This window comes from Aedes aegypti, chromosome 1 (assembly GCF_002204515.2).
Source record: "Aedes aegypti strain LVP_AGWG chromosome 1, AaegL5.0 Primary Assembly, whole genome shotgun sequence".
Classification (NCBI taxonomy): Eukaryota; Metazoa; Arthropoda; class Insecta; order Diptera; family Culicidae; genus Aedes; species Aedes aegypti.
Genome location: NC_035107.1, coordinates 242,677,917 through 242,704,816, shown reverse-complemented (window position 1 = coordinate 242,704,816; position 26,900 = coordinate 242,677,917). Strand labels below are relative to the sequence as shown.

General features: G+C 38.0%; 1 protein-coding gene across 3 annotated transcripts in view; it reads left to right on the top strand.

Moving 5' to 3' along the window:
• Positions 1–26,900, top strand: part of LOC5563615 (serine-rich adhesin for platelets) — a 116,329-nt gene that overhangs the window by 64,526 nt on the left and 24,903 nt on the right. For all 3 annotated transcript variants that reach the window (XM_021837368.1, XM_021837366.1, XM_021837367.1), the window contains exon 3: positions 22,695–24,155. In XM_021837368.1, coding sequence (XP_021693060.1) covers positions 22,871–24,155 — 1,285 coding nt within the window. In that variant the 5' untranslated portion in view covers positions 22,695–22,870. The remainder of the gene's footprint in view (positions 1–22,694; positions 24,156–26,900) is intronic.

The following is a 26,900-nucleotide window of genomic DNA, read 5'->3' as shown; positions in this document are numbered from 1 at the left end:
ACAATCCAGTTTGTTTTATTCTTGCTGGAGGCTAGGCTATGAACTGTACATTGTTCAACTTTGCTAAAGTAGTTATGACCGGGTTCAACAACCGGAGCGTACCGCGCTCGCAAGATCCTATCAATTTGTTTGCTTCGCAAATGTGTTTCAGCATTTCGATACTGCGTTTAGAAGCTTTCAGAAAACTTGAAACTACTATTAAACATCGATGATTAAAATGCCATGTTAAAGTGGTCAGACGTCAAGGATTGTTCAGGATAATTCCGGATTTGAATCCGTACTTGAATACAATACATATCTAAAACGAATTCATAATAACATCATACACATAAACATACACGTTTCTGGTTACTATTCAGTGGTTTCCAACCTTTTTGAAGCTGTGCTTTTTGAGTTATGCCAGATCTTCTTCGGTGATTCTTTCACCGATTTCTCCAGTTTTTACTTTTAGAAGATGTACCACAGATCCACCAGGAGCTCGGTCGTTCCACAATAGTAGTTTACGTAACAAGTTGCAGATTGATGATTTCTACAGCACGAGTCATACATTTATCCAACGAGGTTTGTCGAGTTGAAAAATCACGACGAGTGCTGAAAAATCGAATTCTGCAACAAGTTGTGTACAATATTTTTTGCAGTTTGGTAGAAGGCCACTTGAGGGTATCAGAAATCATAAAAAAAGAAGAAGAAAGAAGGCGGTTTCGTGATAGATTGGCGTTATGAAAAACAGCCTATTACGATGAGAAAATACAAACAAGGTTTATTACAGAGTTTTTGATAAATATCGTTTCAACATTTTTCCAAGACACCCTACAATAATTTCTATGTCAACGTTTTCATTTATTCTACGCATTTTCACTAGGATTCTTTTTCAAAATGCATGCACGATTACTCTCAGAAATTTCTACAAAAATCCTTCAGGCATTGTTCGATGAAATCTATCATAAACTTTTCCAAGAATTCCTCGAGAAATTTGAAAAGGGGTTCCTCATTAAGTTTCTCCATAACTTTCTTACAGCATTTCGTCAAGATATTATTGTTGCTGTTCAAACATTTTTTCGAAACAAAAAATAAAATAAAATTACCAAATTGATTTATTTTTTAAAACTTTATTTAAGGCTCCACGTGGTTCGACACCAGTCAATACAACAGCAATTATAACTGTTATTGCTCCTCGATCATAGTTTTTCCAGGGATTCTGTACGAACTTCGTTAAAACATTTCTTCGAAACGTCTTGTAGGACATTATCCAGAGATTGTATTTTTTTTTCAGTTATCTGGAGAATTGATCAATAAAATTCCTGGTAGAATATTATTATTATTATAGGAGTTCGTTCACCCAGATAGCCGTAGCGGTAAACGCGCAGCTATTCAGCATGACCATGCTGAGGGTCGTGGGTTCGAATCCCGCCGGTCGAGAATCTTTTCGTAAAGGAAATTTTCTCGATTCCCAGGGCATAGAGTATCTTCGTACCTGCCACACGATATACACATGCAAAAAGGGTCAATTGGCAAAGAAAGCTCTCAGTTAATAACTGTGGAAGTGATCATAAGAACACTAATCTGAGAAGCAGGCTCTGTCTTAGTTGGGACGTAACGCCAGGAAGAAGAAGAAGAAGGAGTTCGTTCAGAGAAATTCATCAAAGCATACTTAGAACGCACATTACTTTCATCTGAGGTTGCGCTAGGATTTTCTTTCGAAATTTTTCGCGGATATTTCTAACAATTTTCTTGAAAACAATCTAAAAAATTTCCTTGACATTTCTCTGGAGACATCCCTATATAAATAAGTGGAAACATTCTTTGAAGTATTCCTTGAGTGATTTGAAAAAAAAAAAATGTTAGAATTTCTGAAGGAATTTTGAATTTCTGAACGGGAATTTTGGAGGAAATCCTAGGGAAATCAATGGAATATTTCTAAGAGAATTTGAAACTTGATTGAAAAATGTCTGAAACGTTCTGAAGTAATTTCTGTGAAAAATTCCAGATTGATTTTTTGAAGTTAGTCAAAACGAATTTCTCTGTTCGTGAAAAATCTCAGAACAAACTCCTGAAGCGATCTTCGGAGCAATATGTGAATTAAATCTACATTAAAACGAGAAGTAATACTTGTAATGTCACGAAGAATTAAAAAAAAAATGGAAATCTCGCGCTTAGTATCATACAGGCGTATCTGCAGTGATCGATTTCTCTTCATCGACTTTCTCTTTGGATTATTACGGGATGTTCGATCGATATTCGGAATATTTTACGATGCAGTATGACGAAGGACGATGAGTACTGTCTATTCAACCAAAAATATTAGACGAGAACATTCTCACGGCCAAGTAATAAGCTAAAGAAAGATTGGATGAAGAGAAATCGATCACTGCAGTTACGCCCTTCTGATACTGAACGCGAGAAATGATCTTATAAAAATGTCTGTTTAACTATGGAATCATCGAACTCTCGAACTGTAAGGACTCGTTTCGATTCATAATTGTTTTTTTTTTCAAGCAAGAGTTCTTCAAAGTTCTTTCATGACGATTCATCGCTACCAGCCTTAATTTCCCCAAGATATCATCTAGTAATAAAATACAAAATGCTCTACAGAGAAATATTCTGGATGCGCTGATGTTCAAAAATCTGAATTCAATTTTTAGGGACAAGCGTTAAGATCGAATATACTGTTTTATGTATATATATGACTTCAATGAATAAAAGTACTTTCAGATCATTTGATAAACTTGTTTACATAGAAGTCTTGTTTATGATATTTATGATATTTTTTATTGAAGGGAAAAATACTTTGAAATTTATCGTTAGATATTTTTTTTCAAAGATACCCTATCTTTGACATTTTTTTTTAACATTCGTCAATCTTACATGTATTTTGGAGAATTTCTGAAACCTGGAAAAACCTGTAAATATCAGGGAATTTCATTTTCATAAATGAGTAGATACCCTGATTTGACTCCTCATGCGAGATCCAACTCCAATATCAGATAAAAGATGATTTTCTCAGTCCTATATATCCTTCCCTACATTCGCCATTAAGTTTTTCCAGCAATTCCTCCTAGACTATCACCTGGAACTTTTTCAAAAATTCTTGCAGTAGTTAATTCTGTTTTTTTTCCTTCTTCACATTCCTCTTAGAGTTTATGATGAACTTGATTTATGGATCAGATTAAGATTTGCTTCTGTAGTTTATTCAGGAATTTGTTTTGGGGTTCCTAAAAATCTCAGGAATAGAAACCCTCGGCAGAAACCCTCGAGAAAATCTTGGAAAAGTTGTCAGATAATTCTAATTAGGATTTTTTTCATGCATCTCTTGAAGACTTCCCGAGCCAATTGATAAAATAATTCGCGTAGCAGCTCTTGGAGAGACATTCCGTGAGAAATCATTAAAAAATAAATCCATAGAAATTCAGAATTGTCGGAGTAATCATTGGAGCAATTACCGTAGCAGTTGTTGGAGAATCTGCATGGAAATTTTCAGTAGAAACTTCTGAAGAATTATTCGCTAAGAGAATTTCCGTATCAGTTCCTAAAATGGTTTCTGTAAAATTTTCCGAAGTAATCTCTGTAGGAATTGGCCAGAGCAATCCTCAAATGAAATCCTAGAAGGATATTGAAACTTCGAGCACTTTTGTGAAAAAATTGTAGCATTAGTGGAGCACCTAAGGGAAAACAGCTATAATATGCTTATTAAATAATGAATTATGTGATTAGGACGTATCAGTCGATATATTTTAAATCCTTTTTTCAAATGTGTGAAAAAAAAAACGATTCATTTTCAATCCTTCTTCAAAATCCTAGCACCAATAATAAGAATACTGTTTCTTTAGTGTATGTATGTCTTTAGCATGGTTCGTTTAATGCCGCAATCCATTGAATAATTATAGTACTATGTGACTCCTTCATAGGTTTTTCCAAAATATCTCCATACATTCATCGTGCAAGGGCTACAAAAATCTTTTAAGGGCTCCTCTATACATCCATCCATAACATCCTCTTGCGATACATCCACATATTCTCTCAGCTATGCGTCTAGAAATTCCTTCAGCGGTTTCCCAAAAGGATGCTTGAAGAAATTTCTACATATTTAGCTGAAAAAAAAAACTCGTCAACAGCCAAACTCGGATTATTTAAGAAATTTCCGCTTTAATGGCTTCGGAAAATCCATCAAGAATTCGGCCAGGATATCCATCTAATCTAGTTCTTCCGATTTTTTCAGTTGATACTTCAGGAGACCTTCCAAAGATTCCTACCGGAATTCTTCCCCGATGAATCCTCTAAAATATTTCTGAGAAGTTTTGGTATGAATTTATGTTGGAAATAATGGAAATCCAACTTCGATTCATGTACAGAAAATTCTGAGAAATTTCAAGAAGAATCTCAAAAGCTCAATCTAGAGTGAAAATTAGACTTAAATGGAGTGGAACATGGAAAAGAATATGTTATGGATAGAATGGATATGGTGGAATAGAACATTAAGGAACATGGATGCGAACATGCAATTAAAATGGCAGTGAATATTGGGATATAGTAAGTGGAAAGGTAAATCCCATTTATGTCATTTTATTAACATTGTTGCCTAGCGACTGAGTATCTTAAATATAGTTAATTTACAGACCTCATATCTGAAAAAGAAACAAAAAGACACCAAACATAAAATGATAGGTGACTAAATTGTAATTATAGAAGAAACCAAATATAAATTAGGAGATGAGGTCTCTGAAAATTCCCAGGGAATCCAATTTTCCCAAAGAATGTTTTTACTATTTTAATAAATTTCATCAGAAACTAATTTAGGTGGTCTAGCCCAAACTTCTCTCTGGGGATTTTTTCAAGAGTTCCAATCATTTTGCTCAATATAACATTGAGAATACAATCTTTGATAACTCCAGAAAATATTCTAGCTCACCAGGATTTCGTTTAGTAATTCTTTCGTCGATTTCCTTAGGATTCATTTGGATTTTTTTTAATTGACTTCCACGATTCCTTTGTAATTTCAACAAGAAATTCCTTCAAGCATACCATTAGAAGTTACTTTACCTTCTTTTTATTTTGACATTACGTCCCACTGGCACATGAACTGCTTCTCAGCTTGAAGTGTTTTATGTAAACTAAAAAAACTAATATTATGTACATGTGATGTTAATTTCACGGTAAGCAAAATAATCAATGTACGTCATTCTTGTGAAATAACATCCAGTGGAACTGAAAAATTTTGTAATACGAATAATATACAGTTCAATGTAACGGTAAATTACGTCATTTGCAACTTAAATTAACGGCATTTAAGTTGCCTTAATATGTCGGGCATATATGATGTAAATTTCAATGATTTGTTTTAAATGTGAGCACCGATGATACTTTATGTTCAGGGATGTCAAAGAAATTTCCATTACGAAAAGATCTTGAACCGACCGGGAATCGAAACCAGACCACTTTGCTTTGTAACCGCGGACTCTAAACTCTAGACCCCAAGTTTTTCTATTGGGGCTTCTTTTAGATTCCTTGGAGCTTGGAGTGGGTTCTGTGGAGAAGCTTCCGAGCTTTGTGGAGAAGCTTCTGACAAGGGAAGGTCACGATGGTGTTACACGGAGTTTTCAACCGGACTATTTTTGTTAGATTCTACATGTCGAAATATGAAAAATCCAAAAGCCTTTCGGGTGATGGACAGTGATGTAGCCAGAAAGGGAAATTTTGTACGAATATAATATAATTGAGTTAATTGAAAAATTAACGAGAACAATTTTGTCAGTATTTATTGTGATAGTAGCTAAAAGAATTGACATTACTGTATATTTAAAATGTATTTTTCATGTCATAGGCGTAACCAGGGTGGGTTCTTTCTATCATACTTTTCCAATAAAACCAAGTTTATTTATCTATCAGAGAACCCGAGATGAATTTAATGTTTTTTTTTCAGTAGCGCAGTAAGAACGGACTAGAAAGGGGGCTAGTTGAATAATGTAGAAAATATGGAGATACGGTTGTGACAAAAAATTCTGCCAAGGAAAACCTCCGAGGTTATAAATGGAGCTGTTTTCCAGATTGTAAATACATGTAATAATCGCAAAATATGATGTCATATGAACTAGTAGTGTAGCCGTTAAGGGCAGATAATGAAAAAAATGCTTGTCTTCTATGGAAGAAATAAGAAAACCACGAAGTGCTCGGAATATTGACACTGAAATAAATTTGGTTTCAATGGAAGAGTATACCAAGGAGAACCCATACTGGTTACGCCTATAATATAAACATGTACATTTTAAACACATGTTAACGTGAATTCTGTTCGCTACAATCACAATAAATACTGGGGAAAAAATCTGGTCAAATTCTATTAACTCAATAATATTATATTCGTACAAAATTGCCCCATTCAGAGCCCCTTCTGGCTACACCACTGGTCCATCACCCGAAAGTCTTTGGAGTTTTAAATAAAAAATAGTTGGAATCCCCGTGTAACACCATCGTGACCTTCCCTTGTGAGCCTTTGTGAAGAAGTTACCAAGCTTCAATGAAGAAGCTTCCTGTGAGAATTTACTTCTGTGGAGAAGCTTTCAAGCTTCTATGGAGAAGCTTCCAAGCTTCTGTGGAAAAGCTTATGAGCTTATGGGGAGAAGTTTTCAAGCTACTATATTGAAGCTTCCTGTGAGAATTTGTGAAGCTTCCAAGCTTCTGCGGTGAAGCTTGCGAGCTTCTGAGGAGAAGCTTCCAATATTCTGTGAAGGAACTTCTCAGCTTCTGTAGAGAAGCTTCCGAGCTTCTGTGGAGAATCTTCCGAGCTTCTGAGCCTTTGTGGAGAAGTTTTCAAGCTTCTGTGAAGAAGCTTCCTGTGAGAATTTGCTTCTGTGGAGAAGCTTTCAAGCTTCTATGGAGAAGCTTCCAAGCTTCTGTGGAAAAGCTTATGAGCTTATGGGGAGAAGTTTCCAAGCTTCTATATTGAAGCTTGCTGTGAGAATTTGTGAAGCTTCCAAGCTTCTGCGGTGAAGCTTCCGAGCTTCTGAGGAGAAGCTTCCAAGCTTCTGAGGAGAAGCTTCCAATATTCTGTGAAGGAACTTCTCAGCTTCTGTAGAGAAGCTTCCGAGCTTCCGAGGAGTAGCTTCCAAGCTTCTTAGGAGAAGCTTCCAATATTCTGTGGAGGAACTTCCCAGCTTCTGTGGAGAAGCTTCTGAGCCTTTGTGGAGAAGTTTCCGAGCTTCTGTGGAGAAGCTTCTGAGCCTTTGTGCAGAAGTTTCCAAGCTTCTATGAAGAAGCTTCCTGTGAGAATTTGCTTCTGTGGAGAAGCTATCAAGCTTCTATGGAGAAGCTTCCAAGCTTCTGTGGAAAAGCTTATGAGCTTATGGGGAGAAGTTTCCAAGCTTCTATATTGAAGCTTCCTGTGAGATTTTGTGAAGCTTCCAAGCTTCTGCGGTGAAGTTTCCGAGCTTCTGAGGAGAAGCTTCCAAGTTTCTGAGGAGAAGTTTCCAATATTCTGTGAAGGAACTTCTCAGCTTCTGTAGAGAAGCTTCCGAGCTTCTGCGGTGAAGCTTCCGAGCTTCTGAGGAGAAGCTTCTAAGCTTCTTAGGAGAAGCTTCCAATATTCTGTGGAGGAACTTCCCAGCTTCTGTGGAGAAGCTTCCGAGCTTCTGTGGAGAAGCTTCTGAGCCTTTGTGGAGAAGTTTCCAAGCTTGTATGAAAAGCTTCCTGTGAAAATTTGCTTCTGTGGAGAAACTTTCAAGCTTCTATGGAGAAGCTTATGAGCTTATGGGGAGAAGTTTCCAAGCTTCTATATTGAAGCTTCCTGTGAGAATTTGTGAAGCTTCCAAGCTTCTGTGGTGAAACTTCCAAGCTTCTGAGGAGAAGCTTCCAAGCTTCTGAGGAGAAGCTGCCAAGCTTCTGAGGAGAAGCTTCCAATATTCTGTGAAGGAACTTCCGAGCTTCTGTGGAGAAGCTTCCTGTGGAGAAGTTTCCAAGCTTCTGTGGAGAAGTTTCCAAGCTTCTGTGGAGAAGCTTCCGAGCTTCTGTGGAGAAGTTTCCAAGCTTCTATGAAGAAGCTTCCTGTGAGAATTGGCTCCGGTGGAGAAGCTTCCGAGCTTCTGTGGATAAGCTTATGAGCTCATGGGAACAAGTTTCCAAGCTTGTAAAGAGAAGCTTCCTGTGAGAATTTGCGAGCTTAACTGGAGAACCTTCCGTGCTGCTGTGGAGAAGCTTCCAAGCTTCTGTGCAGAAGCTTCTAAGCTTCTGTGCAGAAACTGCTAAGCTTCTGTAGAAAAACATCGGAGCTTGTATGGAGAAACTTCTAAGTTTTTGTAGTAAGATCATGGAAAAGAACTTCGATCTCTTTAGAAATTCCAGGAAGAATCTCTGGAGCTCAATCTATAGTAAAAATGGAGCTTAATGGAATGGAACATGTTATGGAACATGGAAACGAATATGATTTGGGACATGGAATAGAACATCAAAGAACATGGAATGCAACCTACAAGGAGTGGAATATCTGGAACAATCTGTAGAAAATTGAATTCCTCTGATAAATTCTTGGTTGAATTCTCGACGAAGTCTTGTTGGAAAAAACCCTATGAAAATTCATGGATGAATGCACTGAGGATCTCCTTGAAAAAAAAAATCTGGGAGTCGGAATCCCTAAAGGAATTACTGACGGTACCTCTGAAGGTGTTTATTTAGGAATTTACAAATGAATTGTTGAACAAAAATATTGGAGGAAATGAAATGGAATGGAAATGGAATGGAAATGGAATGGAAATGGAATGGAAATGGAATGGAAATGGAATGGAAATGGAATGGAAATGGAATGGAAATGGAATGGAAATGGAATGGAAATGGAATGGAAATGGAATGGAAATGGAATGGAATGGAATGGAAATGGAATGGAAATGGAATGGAAATGGAATGGAAATGGAATGGGAAATGGAATGGAAATGGAATGGAAATGGAATGGAAATGGAATGGAAATGGAATGGAAATGGAATGGAAATGGAATGGAAATGGAATGGAAATGGAATGGAAATGGAATGGAAATGGAATGGAAATGGAATGGAAATGGAATGGAAATGGAATGGAAATGGAATGGAAATGGAATGGAAATGGAATGGAAATGGAATGGAATGAATGGAAATGGAATGGAAAATGGAATGGAAATGGAATGGAAATGGAATGGAAATGGAATGGAAATGGAATGGAAATGGAATGGAAATGGAATGGAAATGGAATGGAAATGGAATGGAAATGGAATGGAAATGGAATGGAAATGGAATGGAAATGGAATGGAAATGGAATGGAAATGGAATGGAAATGGAATGAAAATGGAATGGAAATGGAATGGAAATGGAATGGAAATGGAATGGAAATTGAATTGGAATGGAATGGAAATGGAATGGAAATGGAATGGCAATGGAATGGCAATGAAATGGCAATGGAATGGCAATGTAATGGCAATGGAATGGCAATGAATTGGCAATGGATTGGCAATGGATTGGCAATGGATTGGCAATGGATTGGCAATGGAATGGCAATGGATTGGCATGGAATGGCAATAAAATGCAAGGTGTCTACTGCCTGGAAAAACCTGGAAAACCTAGAATTATCAGGGATTTTTTTTTCAACCTGGAAAAACCTGGAATTCTCAGGGAATTTCGGCCATAATCAGGGAAATTTTGTTGAATCAGTGATACAAGGTAGAATATATCTTTTTTGTGACAGAAAATCTTTTCAATCATAAAATTTTTCGGCTGCACCGCTGTCAAGAAGCTACTAGATATGTTCAGTCCTCAAATTTTTTTAACGATTTTTATTTATCCGACAAAAAACATGTATAGATAATAGCGTCCTTATCTTAACTTCTTACCTAACTCTAACCCTAACTTAAGCATAGCATAGCATAGCATAGCATAGCATAGACTGACTGTACATGTCAATGGTTGCTACTCCGTGATTGATCGGACCTGGTAAGAATTGCACTACGATCCAAATGAATAAGGAATGGGAGTTTCCGCTTATTCTCGAAGTACAATTTTAGCAGATCTAATATTATTGATCAATAACGGCGCCGGCCAAGTCCTTACAGTCAGTTGGGATGGGAAAGGAATGTTAGGGTGTAATGATTGTTGCTTCTAGAGACCGAGAATACCTCTGCATCTCCACAATCACCACGGGAAGGGTGTTTATTAGTGAGGGAGGAAAAGATCTGGGAGTCACCATTGGTCAGTGATGCGATCCATGGATAAGGAGGGAAAATACGACTTAAACTTAAAGCTAGTTTTGCATTTTGTCTCGAGATGTTTTTGGTAGAAGATTTAAAAAATACGTCAACATCCGTTATGTCGAACCATTCAAAAGATGTTTTTAGTAATGGTGAAGAGAGAAAAATATATGTATATATTAATAATAATAATAATCATAATAATAATAATAATAATAATAATAATAATAATAATAAAAATAATAATTATAATAAAAATAACAGGAATGATGCCGACACTTGTAGTGACGAACCATACATAGTTTGTTTGAAAATTACAGAAGAGTAACGCTGTACATTTTTGTCTCGAGATGAAACGTTGTTGGTAGGAGTTTTAAAGAATACGTCAGCATCTATAATGTCGAACCATTCAAAAGATGCTTTAAGTAATGTTAAAGAGAGAAAATATATGTATATAGAAATTATGTAAAACAGGCATAATGCCGACACTTTGAGTGACGAACCAAACAAAGATTGTTTGAATAATACATAAAAATAACGCTGCCATGAAAAAATGTGTCTTTATAAGCATGAAACGAGCTCACCAGTTAATAATTCATCCTCGACTGAACATGGATATCTTTTCGCACTCACACAACGCGAACCGTAAAACTACTTGGCGTCCCGAAAACAAACTGTCTTCCTTGGGCTTTCCGATGCATTGCCCAGCAAAACGCGCGAGAATGAAACACAAACTCCCGGCGTCCCGAAAACAAACTGTCTTGCTTGGGCTTTCCGAAGCACTGCCCAGCAAAACGCGCGAAAACGAAACACAAACTCCCGGCGTCCCGAAAACAAACTGTCTTGCTTAGGCTCTCCGAAGCACTGCCCAGCAAAACGCGCGAGAACGAAACACAAACTCCCGACGTCCCGAAAACAAACTGTCTTGCTTAGGCTCTCCGAAGCACTGCCCAGCAAAACGCGCGAGAACGAAACACAAACTCCCGACGTCCCGAAAACAAACTGTCTTGCTTGGGCTTTCCGAAACACTGCCCAGCAAAACGCGCGAAAACGAAACACAAACTCCCGGCGTCCCGAAAACAAACTGTCTTGCTTGGGCTTTCCGAATCACACGAAAACGAAACACAAACTCCCGGTGTCCCGCAAACGCACGAAACTAAAAACAAAAACAAACTCCTGGCGTCCTGAAAACAAACTGTCTTGCTTTGGCTCTTCCAAGCACTGCCCAGCAAAACGCGCGAGAACGAAACACAAACTCCCGGCGTCCCGCAAACGCACGCAACTAAAAACAAACTCCTGGCGTCCTGAAAACAAACTGTCTTGCTTGGGCTTTCGGAAACACTCTTACCTAACTCTAACCCTAACTTAAGATTAAAAAGTTGGGAAAGGCAAGTACAGTTCCCATTTACAGTTGGGTGTCGTTCATGAGCATATAAAACTTATTTGAAAACAATCTAAATTTGTTCACAAAAATGTTTTTCGACTTTTCCACAAGTTCTGAAGGAAATTTCCAGGTATGCTTCAGGTATTCTAGTGATTATTTCTGGAATATCTTTATAAACTTCTCGTGGGATGCTATCAGCAATTTGCTCAAATGAATTTCTTCAAAAATTTTGCCAAGAAAATCGTAGAGCTTTGGAACATTATTACCTCCAGTAATTTTCACATAGATCACTCTGAAAATAAATTACAGTGATTATCCCAGGATTTCTTCCAAATGTTTTTCCACTGATTCATTCACATATCCTAATGATATTCTTCCACAAAGGATTTTTCCATAGTTTCGGAAACGCCGATTTTTTCATTTTTCATATGTATTCTATAAAACATTCAGCCACGATTACTTTCAGAAATTGCACAGAATTGCTTCTTTCAGACATTATTCGATGAAATATTTTATGATTTTTTCCAAGAATCCCTTGAAAAATTTGACCTGGAATTCCTCATTAAGTTCCTCCAAAACTTTCTCTCAGCATTTCAAAAAACTATTATTGCTGTGGTTCAAACATTTGTCTAACAATTTTTTAAATAATATTTCTAATCTCCATGGATTCTTCAAAACTTCATTCAAGGTTTCACATCGAAAAATCCTAAGAATAACTTTATTAAGAATACAGTAGTATTCTCAGAGATCCTCGTAAGAATTCATCAAGGAATACTTAGAACACAAACAAAAAATTTCCACGCGGCTTTTTCTCAAAATTTCTGCCAAACAAATCTGAATCAAATCCTTGACATTTCCCTAGTAAAATTTCTGCAAGACAGAAATTGGGAAATAAAAAAAAATAACAGGAATTTCTGAATGAATTTTGAATTTTGAAGATGCTCTCAACGGGAATGTTGAAGAAAGTCCTAGGGAAATCAATGGACATATTTCTTGAGAACCTGAGACTTCTTTTGGAAGTTTCTCCTCGGTCTTTGTAAGGATTCCTGATGGAATATCCGAAGTAGTTTCTATGGTTATCCCCAGAAAAGCTGCAGATTGAGTTCTTGAAATTATCCAAAAGTAAATTCTTGGATGAGTTTCTTAGAAAATTCTTGAAAAACCACTAAAAAAACTCGATAGATTGTTGGAGTGAGATGTGAAAGAAATCCACAGTAAAACAAGCAAGATAACTTGTCGTAACCTCAAGGGACTCAAAAAAGTCTTAAAATCATTCTTAGAGGACTGTCCGTTCAAATGAGGAACCAAAATCTCATGACGTGGTTTCATGTTGGGTTTATTTTCATATTCATGATTCATGTCTGTTTTGTATTCTTTTTGGTTCATGCCGGTTCTGCATTGTTCAAGACAAAATCTTGAAAAAAATAAAACAAAACGCACTCTAGAGAAATTTTGTGGGTGTATCGCTGATGTCCATAATTCAAAATCCCATTTCAAGGGAAAGGTTTATCCCTTAAGTTCGGATAGACTATTTTCTTCATGTCTGATTTTGATCATTAAAGGTATTTTTAGATCATTTGATAAAAATAATTGTTGTTTGTGGAAATTAAAAAAAAAATCACCGAATATTAATTTTGTTTTTCTGATGCTGTTTACACGTTTAGAACAAACCGAAAATAAAAATTTTGTTTATTAAAATAATGAAAATGAACTATTCGTTAATCATTTATGCATTTTGAAGAATTTATACAACCTTGATTTGTTTGACCTGGAACACCTGGAAATCTCAGGGAATTTCATTTCTGTAAATGAGTAGACACCCTGAAATGGCAATGGAATGGGTATGGGAATGGACAAAGAAATTATTTTACAATAAATTTCCTTGGCGGCAGTCAAGGAACTTTCAAAGAGTTCATCAAAAACCTTATCGGAAATCCGCCAATAATCCTTTAAGAGATTTTCAAGGGATCTCTCAAGCAAATCGTCAAAAATCCGGACAGGAATTCTCCGAAATCTTACAAAAGAGTCTCGAAAATCTTTTGAAGGATCCAACAAGGATTTCAAACAATACTTAACAAGGAACTCGCATAGTGTCTTTTTAAGCAATCTATGCTGAGATCCATCATGAGATGACATCATTGGGATCTGCTAGATCCAACAAAATTTCCTCATAAATTTATTGATCATTTTACAAAAAAAAAAAATCAGAAGAAACAAACAGAAGAGAGCTGCCAAATATCTTAACTCGAAATGAACAAAAATGTTTTTGAGGATAATGCTTATCTTATCACAGTCTCTACATTTTTCACCAAAGGTTAGTTATAATGCGGAGTACCTTAATCCAAGGCAAATTCGATTCATAATTGTTTTTTTTTTTTCAAGCAAGAGTTCTTCAAAGTTCATTCATGACGATTAATCGCTACCAGCCCTGATTTCTCTAAGATATCATCTAGTAATAAAATACAAAATGCTCTCCAGAGAAATATTCTGGATACGCTGATGTTCAAAAATCTCAGTTCAATTTTAAGAGAAAGGCTTCCTTAAGATAAAAGATGATTTTCTCAGTCCTATATATCCTTCCCTACATTTGCCATGAAGTTTTTCCTGGAACTTTTTCAAAAATTCTTGCAGTAGTTAATTCTGTTTTTTTCCTTCTTCATATTCCTCTTAGAGTTTATGATGAACTTGATTTATGGATCAGATTAAGATTTGCTTCTGTAGTTTATTCAGGAATTTCTTTTGGGGTTCCTAAAAATCTCAGGAATAGAAACCCTCGGCAGAAACTCCCGAGAAAATCTTGGAAAAGTTGTCAGATAATTCTTATTAGTATTTTCATGCATCTCTTGAAGACTTCCCGAGCCAATTGATAAAATAATTCGCGTAGTAGCTCTTGGAGAGACATTCCGTGAGAAATCATTAAAAAATAAATCCATAGAAATTCAGAATTGTCGGAGTAATCCTTCGAGCAATTACCGTAGCAGTTGTTGGAGAATCTGCATGGAAATTTTCAGTAGAAACTTCTGAAGAATTATTCGCTAAGAGAATTTCCGTATCAGTTCCTAAAATGGTTTCTGTAAAATTTTCCGAAGTAATCTCTGTAGGAATTGGCCAGAGCAATCCTCAAATGAAATCCTAGAAGGATATTGAAACTTCGAGCACTTTTGTGAAAAAATTGAGGCAATTGTAGCATTAGTGGAGCACCTAAGGGAAAACAGCTATAATATGCTTATTAAATAATGAATTATGTGATAAGGAAGTATCAGTCGATATATTTTGAATCCTTTTTTCATCCAAATGTAAGAAAAAAAAACGATTCATTTTCAATCCCTCTTCAAAAGCCTAGCATCAATGATAAGAATACTGTTTCTTTAGTGTATGTATGTATGGTTCGTTTAATGCCGCAATCCATTGAATAATTATAGTGACTCCTTCATAGGTTTTTCCAAAATATCTCCATACATTCATCGTGCAAGGGCTACAAAAATCTTTTAAGGGCTCCTCTATACATCTCTCCATAACATCCTCTTACGATACATCCACATCAGAGTGGTTAAAAAAATCGTTTTTGCTCCACACTGTTTATTCGATTCTAGATCAAATTTTGAGTGTCCTCCCAAAATTGGAGCTCATTTGGATGAAAACTGAGACTGCACAAGCCCTTTAAAGTTTATATGGGAATTACTATGGGAAAAGCAACCAATTCATTCAAACGGTCATAGTGTTTGCCCATGTGCTCTTGGGGATTAGAGCTACGTTGATACTGTGAGATACATTCATCAGCTACAACTTTGCCGAAGTCCGCATATATGATGTAAATTTCAATGATTTGTTTTAAATGTGAGCACTTGCACAGTTATTATTGTTTATCCTGTGGCAGGCACGATGATACTTTATGTTCAGAGATGTCAAAGAAATTTCCATTACGAAAAGATCTTGAACCGACCGGGAATCGAAACCAGACCACTTTGCTTTGTAACCGCAGACTCTAACCTCTAGACCCCAAGTTTTTCTATTGAGGTTCCTTTTAGATTCCTTGGAGCTTGGAGTGGGTTCTGTGGAGAAGCTTCCGAGCTTTTGTGGAGCAGCTTCTGACAAGGGAAGGTCACGATGTAGAATCTAACAAAAATAGTTGGAATCCCCGTGTAACACCATCGTGACCTTCCCTTGTGAGCCTTTGTGGAGCTTCTATGAAGAAGCTTCCTGTGAGAATTTGCTTCTGTGGAGAAGCTTTCAAGCTTCTGTGGAAAAGCTTATGAGCTTATGGGGAGAAGCTTCCAAGCTTCTATATTGAAGCTTTCTGTGAGAATTTGTGAAGCTTCCAAGCTTCTGAGCCTTTGTGGAGAAGTTTCCAAGCTTCTATGAAGAAGCTTCCTGTGAGAATTTGCTTCTGTGGAGAAGCTTCCAAGATTCTGTGGAAAAGCTTATAAGCTTATAGGGAGAAGTTTCCAAGCTTCTATATTGAAGCTTCCTGTGAGAATTTGTGAAGCTTGCAAGCTTCTGCGGTGAAGCTTCCGAGCTTCTGAGGAGAAGTTTCCAAGCTTCTGAGGAGAGGCTTCCAATATTCTGTGGAGGAACTTCTCAGCTTCTGTAGAGAAGCTTCCGAGCTTCTGTGGAAAAGCTTCCGAGCTTCTGTGGAGAAGCTTCTGAGCTTCTGTGGAGAAGCTTCTGAGCCTTTGTGGAGTAGTTTCCAAGCTTCTGTGAAGAAGCTTCCTGTGAGAATTTGCTTCTGTGGTGAAACTTCATGGGCCTCGTGGCCGTGCGGTTGGTGTCGTCAGGCATTTAAGCGCATCGTGTCATGGGGTGTGGGTTCGATTCCCGCTTCAGCCATTGAAACCTTTCGTCAGGAATGTTTCTCGGCTGTGCCACTGGAGCATGCTTGTCCGTTGTCTAGTGTTAAGTTACAGTCTGTGCAGCTAAATGGCTGAAGACGGTGTCCGTGTCTTTTTAAACTTCCAAGCTTCTGAGGAGAAGCTTCCAATATTCTGTGAAGGAACTTCCGAGCTTCTGTGGAGAAGCTTCGGAGCTTCTGTGGATAAGCTTATGAGCTTATGGGGACAAGTTTCCAAGCTTGTATAAGGAGAATTTGCGAGCTTCTCTGGAGAACCTTCCGTGCTGCTGTGGAGAAGCTTCCGAGCTTCTGTGGAGAAGCTTCGAAGCTTCTGTGCAGAAACTGCTAAGCTTCTGTAGAAAAACATCGGAGCTTGTATGGAGAAACTTCTAAGCTTTTGTAGTAAGATCATGGAAAAGAACTTCGATCTCTTTAGAGAATCGTCTGAGAAATTCCAGGAGGAATCTCTGGAGCTCAATCTATAGTAAAAATGGAGCTTAATGGAATGGAACATGTTATGGAACATGGAAACGAATATGATTTGGGACATGGAATAGAACATCAAAGAACATGGAATGCAACATACAAGGAGTGGAATATCTGGAACAATCTGTAGAAAATTGAATTCCTCTGATAAATTCTTGGTTGAATTCTCGACGAAGTCTTGTTGGAAAAAACCCTATGAAAATTCATGGATGAATGCACTGAGGATCTCCTTGAAAAAAAAATCTGGGAGTCGGAATCCCTAAAGGAATTACTGACGGTACCTCTGAAGGTGTTTATTTAGGAATTTACAAATGAATTGTTGAACAAAATCTTGGAGGAAATGAAATGGATGGAAATGAATGGAAATGGAATGGAAATGGAATGGAAATGGAATGGAAATGGAATGGAAATGGAATGGAAATGAATGGAAATGGAATGGAAATGGAATGGAAATGGAATGGAAATGGAATGGAAATGGAATGGAAATGGAATGGAAATGGAATGGAATGGAATGGAAATGGAATGGAAATGGAATGGAAATGGAATGGATGAAATGGAATGGAAATGGAATGGAAATGGAATGGAAATGGAATGGAAATGGAATGGAAATGGAATGGAAATTGGAATGGAAATGGGAATGGAAATGGAATGGAAATGGAATGGAAATGGAATGGAAATGGAATGGAAAAATGGAATGGAAATGGAATGGAAATGGAATGGAAATGGAATGGAAATGGAATGGAAATGGAATGGAAATGGAATGGAAATGGAATGGAAATGGAATGGAAATGGAATGGAAATGGAATGGAAATGGAATGGAAATGGAATGGAAATGGAATGGAAATGGAATGGAAATGGAATGGAAATGGAATGGAAATGGAATGGAAATGGAATGGAAATGGAATGGAAATGGAATGAAATGGAATGGAAATGGAATGGAAATGGAATGGAAATGGAATGGAAATGGAATGGAAATGGAATGGAAATGGAATGGAAATGGAATGGAAATGGAATGGAAATGGAATGGAAATGGAATGGAAATGGAATGGAAATGGAATGGAAATGGAATGGAAATGGAATGGAAATGGAATGGAAATGGAATGGAAATGGAATGGAAATGGAATGGAAATGGAATGGAAATGGAATGGAATGAAGGAATGGAATGGAAATGGAATGGAAATGGAATGGAAATGGAATGGAAATGGAATGGAAATGGAATGGAAATGGAATGGAATGGTATGGGAATGGACAAAGAAATGATTTTATAATAAATTTCCTTGGCGGCAGAAAAATCTGTCAAGGAACTTTCAAAGAGTTCATCAAAAACCTTATCGGAAATCCGCTAATAATCCTTTAAGAGATTTGCAAGGGATCTCTCAAGCAAATCGTCAAAAATCCGGACAGGAATTCTCCGAAATCTTACAAAAGAGTCTTTTGAAGGATCCAACAAGGATTTCAAACAATACTTAACAAGGAACTCGCATAGTGTCTTTTTAAGCAATCTACGCTGAGATCCATCATGAGATGACATCATTGGGATCTGCTAGATTTTCCTAAAGATCCAACAAAATTTCCTCATAAATTTATTGAGAATTTTACAAAAAAGAATCAGAAGAAACAAACAGAAGAGAGCTGCCAAATATCTTAACTCGAAATGAACAAAAATGTTTTTGAGGATAATGCTTAACTTATTATCACAGTCTCTACATTTTTCACCAAAGGTTAGTTATAATGCGGAGTACCTTAATCCAAGGCAAATTGATCACTGGGGCAGGCTTTTTGAAGGTGTAAGCAATACAGTTGGAAATGTCGGTGCTAAACAATCCACTGGTGCTGTGCCTACATGTCAATCTTGAGTGTTTAAAATGTTATGCAAGCTTAAGTATGAACTACTGATATCATGCAGCATAGCAAGTATAGTTTTTTGCTCATAAAACCGTTCATTCTCAAATAATGTTCTCATTTCCAGGGAAATTGTCTACATCTAAACGTATTAGGCAGATTTTCAAAGTTTATTTTTGCAATAAAATGATCAAATACTCGAGTTGTAAGAATTTTACATCATTTTCAGATTCAGGAGAGCCAAACCGTTTATTGTTTACATAAATTGATCAATAGAGTACTGATTTTGTCGAAATTATTTGTACTCCGAGGGATAACACAACAATAGGTTGTAAAATAGTGATCAATTTGCCCCCGGATTACAGTACAAGGCATAAATATTTTAAAGATGAATGAAAACCGGTTTTCATTTATCTATACTGCCCCTCTTTGCACAACAGTCCCATGTTGTAAAACGACAAACTGAGAAAAAGACGATTGAAATGTGGAAACGATTTCGCTCCATTTTGAGTCTTTATTTGGCCTAAAATGTGTTAAATTGTTACATATCACTGTTTGTTGAGTACACGAACAAACCTAATAAATTTCTTTTGAATTCAAGTTGAAAATTTGCCTTAAAATGCACAAAAATCGCAGCGAGACTGTTATGCGATTATATACAATACAATATACCAATGTAATTGCATACCAGTCCCATCATGTTTATCGGCTCGTTCGACAGCTACTAAAACACTCATTGTTATTAATGCACTGGTTGTTTCATTTGCTATTTATGTTCTTTGGCCGTAAAAAAATAGTTATTATAGTACAGTCAACTCTCCGTAACTCGATATTAAGGCGACTATCGAGTTACGGAAATATCGTGTTAAAGAACACAAAATCAGGGTAACTTTGGTTGAAGGGACCATCGAGGTATCCATGAAAACCCACATTTACTACACATTCTATAACTCGATACGGAGATACGGAATAGCGAGTTACGGATAGTATATTGTATGTCCATAGATGAATCACCAGATAAAAAAAAACATCGGATTGAAGGATTTCTCAAAACACACGTTATGATGTGGAACGCGCTTACAGTCATGAGTCCCAGTCATGAAAGACCCAGATGATCATCTTTTGGATAATGCGGAAATGGAATCCGATGGAAATGACTCGAGATGTTCCAGAACAACCTAGCTAATCTGTTATATGGGAGATCCAGAATGACAAAACAAATTTTTCAGGCAACTTCTGTAAGCCTTGACCGCAGATCTAAAATACTGTGGCTCGTGGGATGTGCCGAGCCAAAGTCTTTCTGTATTCTCCCAATTAGCAGATGAAGCAGGTTGCTGATTGTTTTTATATTGAAATCTTGCTTTTGCACTGAAAAGTTTTTATTTTGCACATTTACAAGCAAGTACTCCTTAAGTCAATTTTACCAGTTATCCAAAAAAGCAAAACTAAGTTTTAGTTCGATTTTCCTGAGCACCAGCAAAGAATCATTACAAAATTTAAATAAAAAATGTAAAATGAACTTTATTTTATTTTATTTTTTGTTGCTCATTTGTTTTTATTCCCCTCTTACCATCCAAATGGTTACCTACGGACATAAAAGAAGATTAATATTTGTATAAGCCTTATTTAAAATAAAAATTTGTAATGCATCGTAATTGAAAATACATAATTATGTGTGATATCCACTAATTTAAAAATATTTTCGAAACAACGTGAATACATGACATTTACAATGTCGTAAGCAAGTGTGTATTAAATACAGTCAAACCTCCATGAGTCGATATCTGAAGGAATCATAGACTCATGGAAACATCGAGTCATGGAACAGAAATGCTTTGGAAAACTGTTTGAGCGAATCATCATAGTTACCATGAAATTTTGTTTAAGTATGGTTCCATGAGTCTATATTAAGACATAGAACATCGACTCATGGAGGTTTCACTGTATAATTGATTTCCCTTTACTTCGCTACACATGTAGTACTAGAAGTGGTACCCATTCTGAGCAGTGATCGGGCTACGGACTTTGATGTGACTGTTATGCGAATATTTTCAAGATGGGACAACACAAATGGGGTTTGTTTTTGTACAAGTTAGGAACAAAGGCTACTTTTTTAGCAGTTTTTATCGATCTTCTGACGATGTTGAGTTGATTTATGCTAAAAACGCAAATCGGTCAAAAGTCGACATGGGACTGTTATGCGATTATGGGCAGTATAAGTATTGCACTAAACAATAAAGATAATTACCAATGTTTTAGTTATATGCTTAAGTTTGAGAAGTCCATATTTAATTGAATTTACAGCACTCGTTTCGTCATATTATAAATTGTATTCTCATGTTCATATGTTGGTAGCAAAGCTCAAAGCTTTGAGTCAACCCTTTTCCAGTAGAGAAGCTAGGCAAAATACAGGACGCTTCGATGCTTACTGACTTTAAAATGGCTTGTTCAATTTTCACCACCTAATTAAATTTCAATCTTGTCGCTCCCTTGCGACGCCTATGCACCTATTCGTTTCCATCATTTGCTTCTATAGACTCCCTTTACATTTGAGTCGCAATGACCGATATAGCCATAAAACAATAATAATTGTTCATATGTTTATAACAAATTTGGACCATCCTTGATTTCTGATTTGTTTTAAGAATGTTTCAGAAACTGCAATTTCGGAGCGAATTTACGAATTTTCTTAAAAGCCAATAGTTTCCCAACTTTGTTATTGAACAAAAAAAAACTTATAAATTATATACCTAACTCATTAAATACAATTGCTTGGAAATCGACTAGTAGGTTAGGTCAACTATGGGAACATAATTCCAAGAAGTTTTTTTTAGATTTGAACAGGTGAAAATTTAGATTCCGAAACGCTAAGATCTAGAAAGAGAATGAAAATAGGGACGGCAATGGGCATAGGAATGCGAATGTCGTTAGAATGGAATGAACGTGAGATGGAATTGAAATAGAAAGTGGTAAGAATTAAAATGGGAATGAAAATGGGAACCGAAATAAGAATGAAAATATAATGGTAAGGAAATCAAATCCATGTGTTATGGAATAGAAGATTGTAATATAATTCTAATTATTTTTTATAAATTGGAAAATTCAAAAGGGAAAGGGAAAATAGAGTTCAGGCGCTCAACTGTAAAAACAAATCTGTAAAATCAAATCCATGTACCGTAAGACGCCATTCACCGCTCATTGAATTATTTTGATTAATTTGAACAACTTTTCGTCATAAAAGTCACCAGCATGTATTATAATACCATAATGGATTGTATCAAAATGAAATTCATATAATTTTATCTTATTTATTTAGAAAAAAAAAAATAATTTTAGACTGTTTGAGGCGGAAAACATGAATTTAACAATGATCTTGTTATGGCTGATCGAAAATTGCTTCTTAGCTGCCACAGTTTAATATGTAGTCGTACTATAGTACAAATAATACAACCTGCTAATGAAAGTAAATCAATTCCAACTAGTGCTGTATATAGGGCCTTATACTAAGTATGAGCGGTGAATGGCGCCCTAAACCTGTACCATTGGCTTACATGTAATTCGGTACCGTTATACAATTTTCACATTTCAACTTTTTTCCTACACAAACAAATTTTTTATCTTGCGTCTAGTGCAAAACAGTTGTAAAAAATATCGAACAGCCGATTTTTGACAGAATTTAGCATGTTGAAATGGCGTACGGTACCAAAAAGCCTTAGAAGCTTTGACCAAACCATATGATAGTTATTATTTTGAATCCTAGCGAACTCAGCATACTCTCTGTCAGCTACACAATTTACGATATTCTATCTCCTCAGAACATCTTTGTAATTACTAAACACATCATTATCAACAGAAACTCAACTCAACTGTCCCACATATAGCCCCATCGCCAACATCAATAGCCGCACATATGATTGACGCTTTTATTTTTATCTATTTCTGGTTTCTATAATTAACAGGCAAAACACAGACCGAAACGTAAACAGAGCGAGCCAGCGAGCGAGGACGACGACGACGAACAAAACGTGCACACCAACCAGCTTTATCCGAAGGCAGACGGCAAAGTGAATGAACAGAACGAGAGTGAAAAGTTGAGATAGGCCCAGGGTACACAGAAGGCACAAGGCAGCAAAAAATGAGCATTGATCCAACGGAGGTGGCCGCTCAAACAACAGCATCAACTACAACAACCACCACCACAGCATCATCATCATTATTGTCATCGATCCTCGGTGCGGAAGAGGAGGAAGAATCGACGCTGGTCGAAATTTCGGCTTCTTCGTCGTCATCGCCAACCACGGTTTCGTCACTGTCGCCATCGTCCCGCACTAGCACCGGTGAAGATGGGCCCGAATCACATCCGGAAGAGGCGGTGCGAGACTCAGCGAAGACGACGACTACAACGAAGGCGATGACGAACACCCGCGAAGATGCTACGGTATCCTTAGATTCCTCTGAAGCCAGCACGGTGGCTTTAGTCGCGGATCTGACTCCGGAGCAGATCCATCGCCAGCAACAGCAGCAGCAGCCGACTCTAGCACCGGTGGCAGCGCACGTTGCAACTGACCTACCATTACAACAACCAGAATCCCGGAATCTCTTTCCGATCCAGTCCTCGTCCTCACTGTCGACTCCGTCCTCATCCGAAGAATACGATGAATCTGTTAACACTAGCAGTACCGAAGGCGCCTTGAACGTTTCCAGTAGCAATAAACCGTTGAACAACAATAACGACAGTAGTACAGCAATAGGAGGCAACAATACCAGTCCCAGCAACGACCAGCGGGTGCCAGAGAGCGAGTTGAGTGCCATCGAAAGCACTCTGCCACCCTTACCATCATCCGGAGCGACGATCACATTGGTAACCAGCACCCCGGAGAATTCCCCCAGCAGCAAATCGTCCGAAGAGCAAAGGCAAGCACCGATCGAGATAGTACAAATCTTTCCACCCACCGCAAAAACATTGTCCTCATCCGTAACGTCCTCTTCATCTGCATCGTCCTCCTCCCCTTCATCGGGCTCGCCTCCGTCGTCGGGTGCCTCAGCTGCGTCCTCGACCTCGTCGTCACCTTCCGCCTCGCCGCTGGCAGTGGACCAACAGCAACCCACCTCCGCACCAACTGCAGTTTCGCCTTCTCAAGTTCGAGCGGAAGTGCCGCCGTCGCCCCCATCGAAAATGGATGATTCCGCCATTGGCGAGCCGGAAATCGTAAAGTCCGGTGGCGGTGATCCGGAGGCGATCCGGGCGGCGACATTCGTGTACCACAATCGCGGTTCGTCCTCATCGCCGCAACTGCAGAGCAGCTTGAAAAAGTACAAAATGGGCGAACGGAGCGGCGAAAGTGCGCGGCGCGTTTCGTTCCCGAAGGATGCGCAGCTCATCACCGGCTACCTGGAGCCGATCGATCCGTGGGCGTGTGGTACGTATTTGCGTCATTTTATTTCTGTGAGTGTAGCTTAGTAGTTTCGAGTAATTATGCAAACATGTGACTGTTATGCAAATCGGTGCAGTGTTGTGTTCAATGCCATTTTCTCACCGTGAACAATGAAGTCTAGCATCGCAGTAATGATTGATTCTCATTGTCGTTACATGCGTTTGTAGTTATTAGGGTGGTCCAAAACCATGACACGAGATGAATGTTTTGGATTTCTAGGTCATGATTAGATACAGCGTAGTTCCATGGCGAAGTCGGATTCTTCAAAGTCTTGGGCGTTGCTTTCCGATTTTTCTGAAAGACTTCAGAGTTCCCAAGTGATAGCCATGTCCAGCTTCCCGATGTTCCTGGTAGAATTAACGCGAATTCATATGCAATTCCTTAGTGGACTCTATTCAACATCACTTGAACATCCTTTATTCTTTATATTTTATGGCGCATTCCTGAAAAAAAAAAAACATTATCCGATTTGTTTCAAGATTGATGGTCAATTGCATACAAGGTCTACTGAAAATAATTGATAGGATTCTTGTCGAACTGATCGCAAGATTCTAAACAGTTTTCTGATGATATTATTAGAAGCATACACGTGATACCCGGAAGGGTTTATGCGCTACAATTCTCAACAAATTTCCTATGAGGTCTTTAGAGGATTCTTTTACCGAGATGCTTTTTTTATCTTTTGAGAAGCTTCCAAGCATCTGTGGAGAAGCTTGGTTGTTTCTGTAGTAGATAGGCATTGAGGCTGTTGTGGAGCAGCTTCCAAACGTCTAGGAGAAAGCTTCTGTGTATAAGCTTCCAAACATCATTAAAAAAACCTTCCAAGCCTCTGTATACAAGCGCTCAAGCTTCTGTAGACCAGGGATGGGAAATGTACTGAAGCAAACATTTACCACCTCGACATTCACCTTTTTCTACACGACCATCAAAATCCAAAGCAAACCATGACCGTTCAAAACAAAAAAAAAATGTGACGGCTTTTCAAAACTGTAATCTTTTTCTTCCCAATGTTGTTTCAAACCCCAATGCGAAATGACTCGAGCACAGCGGTGACACAATTTTCCCGGTTTTCGAGGTTTTGCATTTTTGCTCGATGAAGGCAGCATGAAATTGAACTTGTTTATATGTTTCGCAACGGAATGATTATGCTCTTGCTATTAGCGCTAATAGATTTCAATTAGTTGAAAACACAAGCGAAATATTAGCGATTGAATTGTTTAACATTTTTTCCAATCATTCACCTCGAGATGGCTGCCCGAAAACGATCATAGTGGAGATACAAAAATATTCATGCAGTGTGTGAACCGTTGGCAGCGCAACGCCTGATAGTATTGATGCTGCTGCTGCTTTGTGTTTTGGTTGACTGGCAAAATCGATGAACTGTGGTAAAAAGTGGTCACAGTTCCCAAGCCTGCTGTAGACAAGCTTTCAAGCATAATCAGAAATGCTTCTAAGTTTCATAGGCAAAGTTTCTAATTTCTGTGAAGAAGCTCTCAGGCTTCAATGGACAAGCTTTCGAGCTTTTATGGAGAAACTCACAAGTTACAGCCGAGAAGCTCCAAATATCTACTGTAGCTTATCAGCTTCTGTGAAGAAGCTTCCTAGCTTCTGTGTAGAAGCTTCCTAGTTTCTGTGTAGAAGCTTCCTAGCTTCTGTGTAGAAGCTTCCGAGCTTCTGTGTAAAAGCTTCCGAGCTTCTGTGTAGAAGCTTCCGAGCTTATGTAAAAAAGTTTCCTAGTTTCTGCTAAATAGCTTCCAAGCTTCATAGCTTCCGTTGAAAAGCTTCCAAGGTTCTGTGGAGAAGCTTCCAAGCTTTTGTGGATAATCTTCCAAGTTTCTGCGAAGAAACTTACATTCTTCTGTTAAAAAGTTTCCTAGTTTCTGCTCAGAAGCGTCCAAGCTTCTGCTAAAAAGCTCCCAAGTTTCTGCTGAAAAGCTTAAAAGTTGGGAAGCTTCAACTTCTGTGTAGAAGTTTCCCAGCTTCTGCGGAGAAACTTTCCAGCTTCTGCGGAGACGCTTCCCAGTTTCTGCAAAGAAGCTCCCCAGTTTCTGCTGAGAAGCTTCAAAGTTTCAGCGAAGAAGCTTCCAAGCTTCTGCGAAGAAGCTTCTAAGGAGAAGCTGCCATTCTTCTGTTAAAATGTTTCCTAGCTTCCGCTAAGAAGCTTCCAAGCTTCTGCTAGAAAGCTTCCAAGTTTCTGCTGAAAAGCTTAAAAGCTTTTGTGGAGAAGCTTCCCAGCTTCTGTGTAGAAGTTTCCCAGCTTTTGCGGAGAAGCTTCCCAGCTTCTGCGGAGAAGCTTCTCAGCTTCTGCGGAGAAGCTTCCCAGCTTCTGCGGAGACGCTTCCCAGTTTCTGCAAAGAAGCTTCCCAGTTTCTGCAAAGAAGCTTCCCAGTTTCTGCAAAGAAGCTTCCCACTTTCTGCGAAGAAGCTTCCAAGCTTTTGCGAAGAAGCTTCTAAGTAGAAGCTGCCATTCTTCTGTTAAAATGTTTCCAAGCTTCTGCTCAAAAGCTTCCAAGCTTCTGCTGAAAAGCTTAAAAGCTTTTGTGGAGAAGCTTCCCAGCTTCTGTGTAGAATTTTCCCAGCTTTTGCGGATAGAAGCTTCTCAGCTTCTGCTAAAAAGCTTCCAAGCTTCTGCTGAAAAGCTTAAATGTTTTTGTTGAGAAGTTTCCCAGCTTTTGCGGAGAAGCTTCCCAGCTTCTGCGGAAAAGCTTCCCCGTTTCTGCGAAGAAGCTT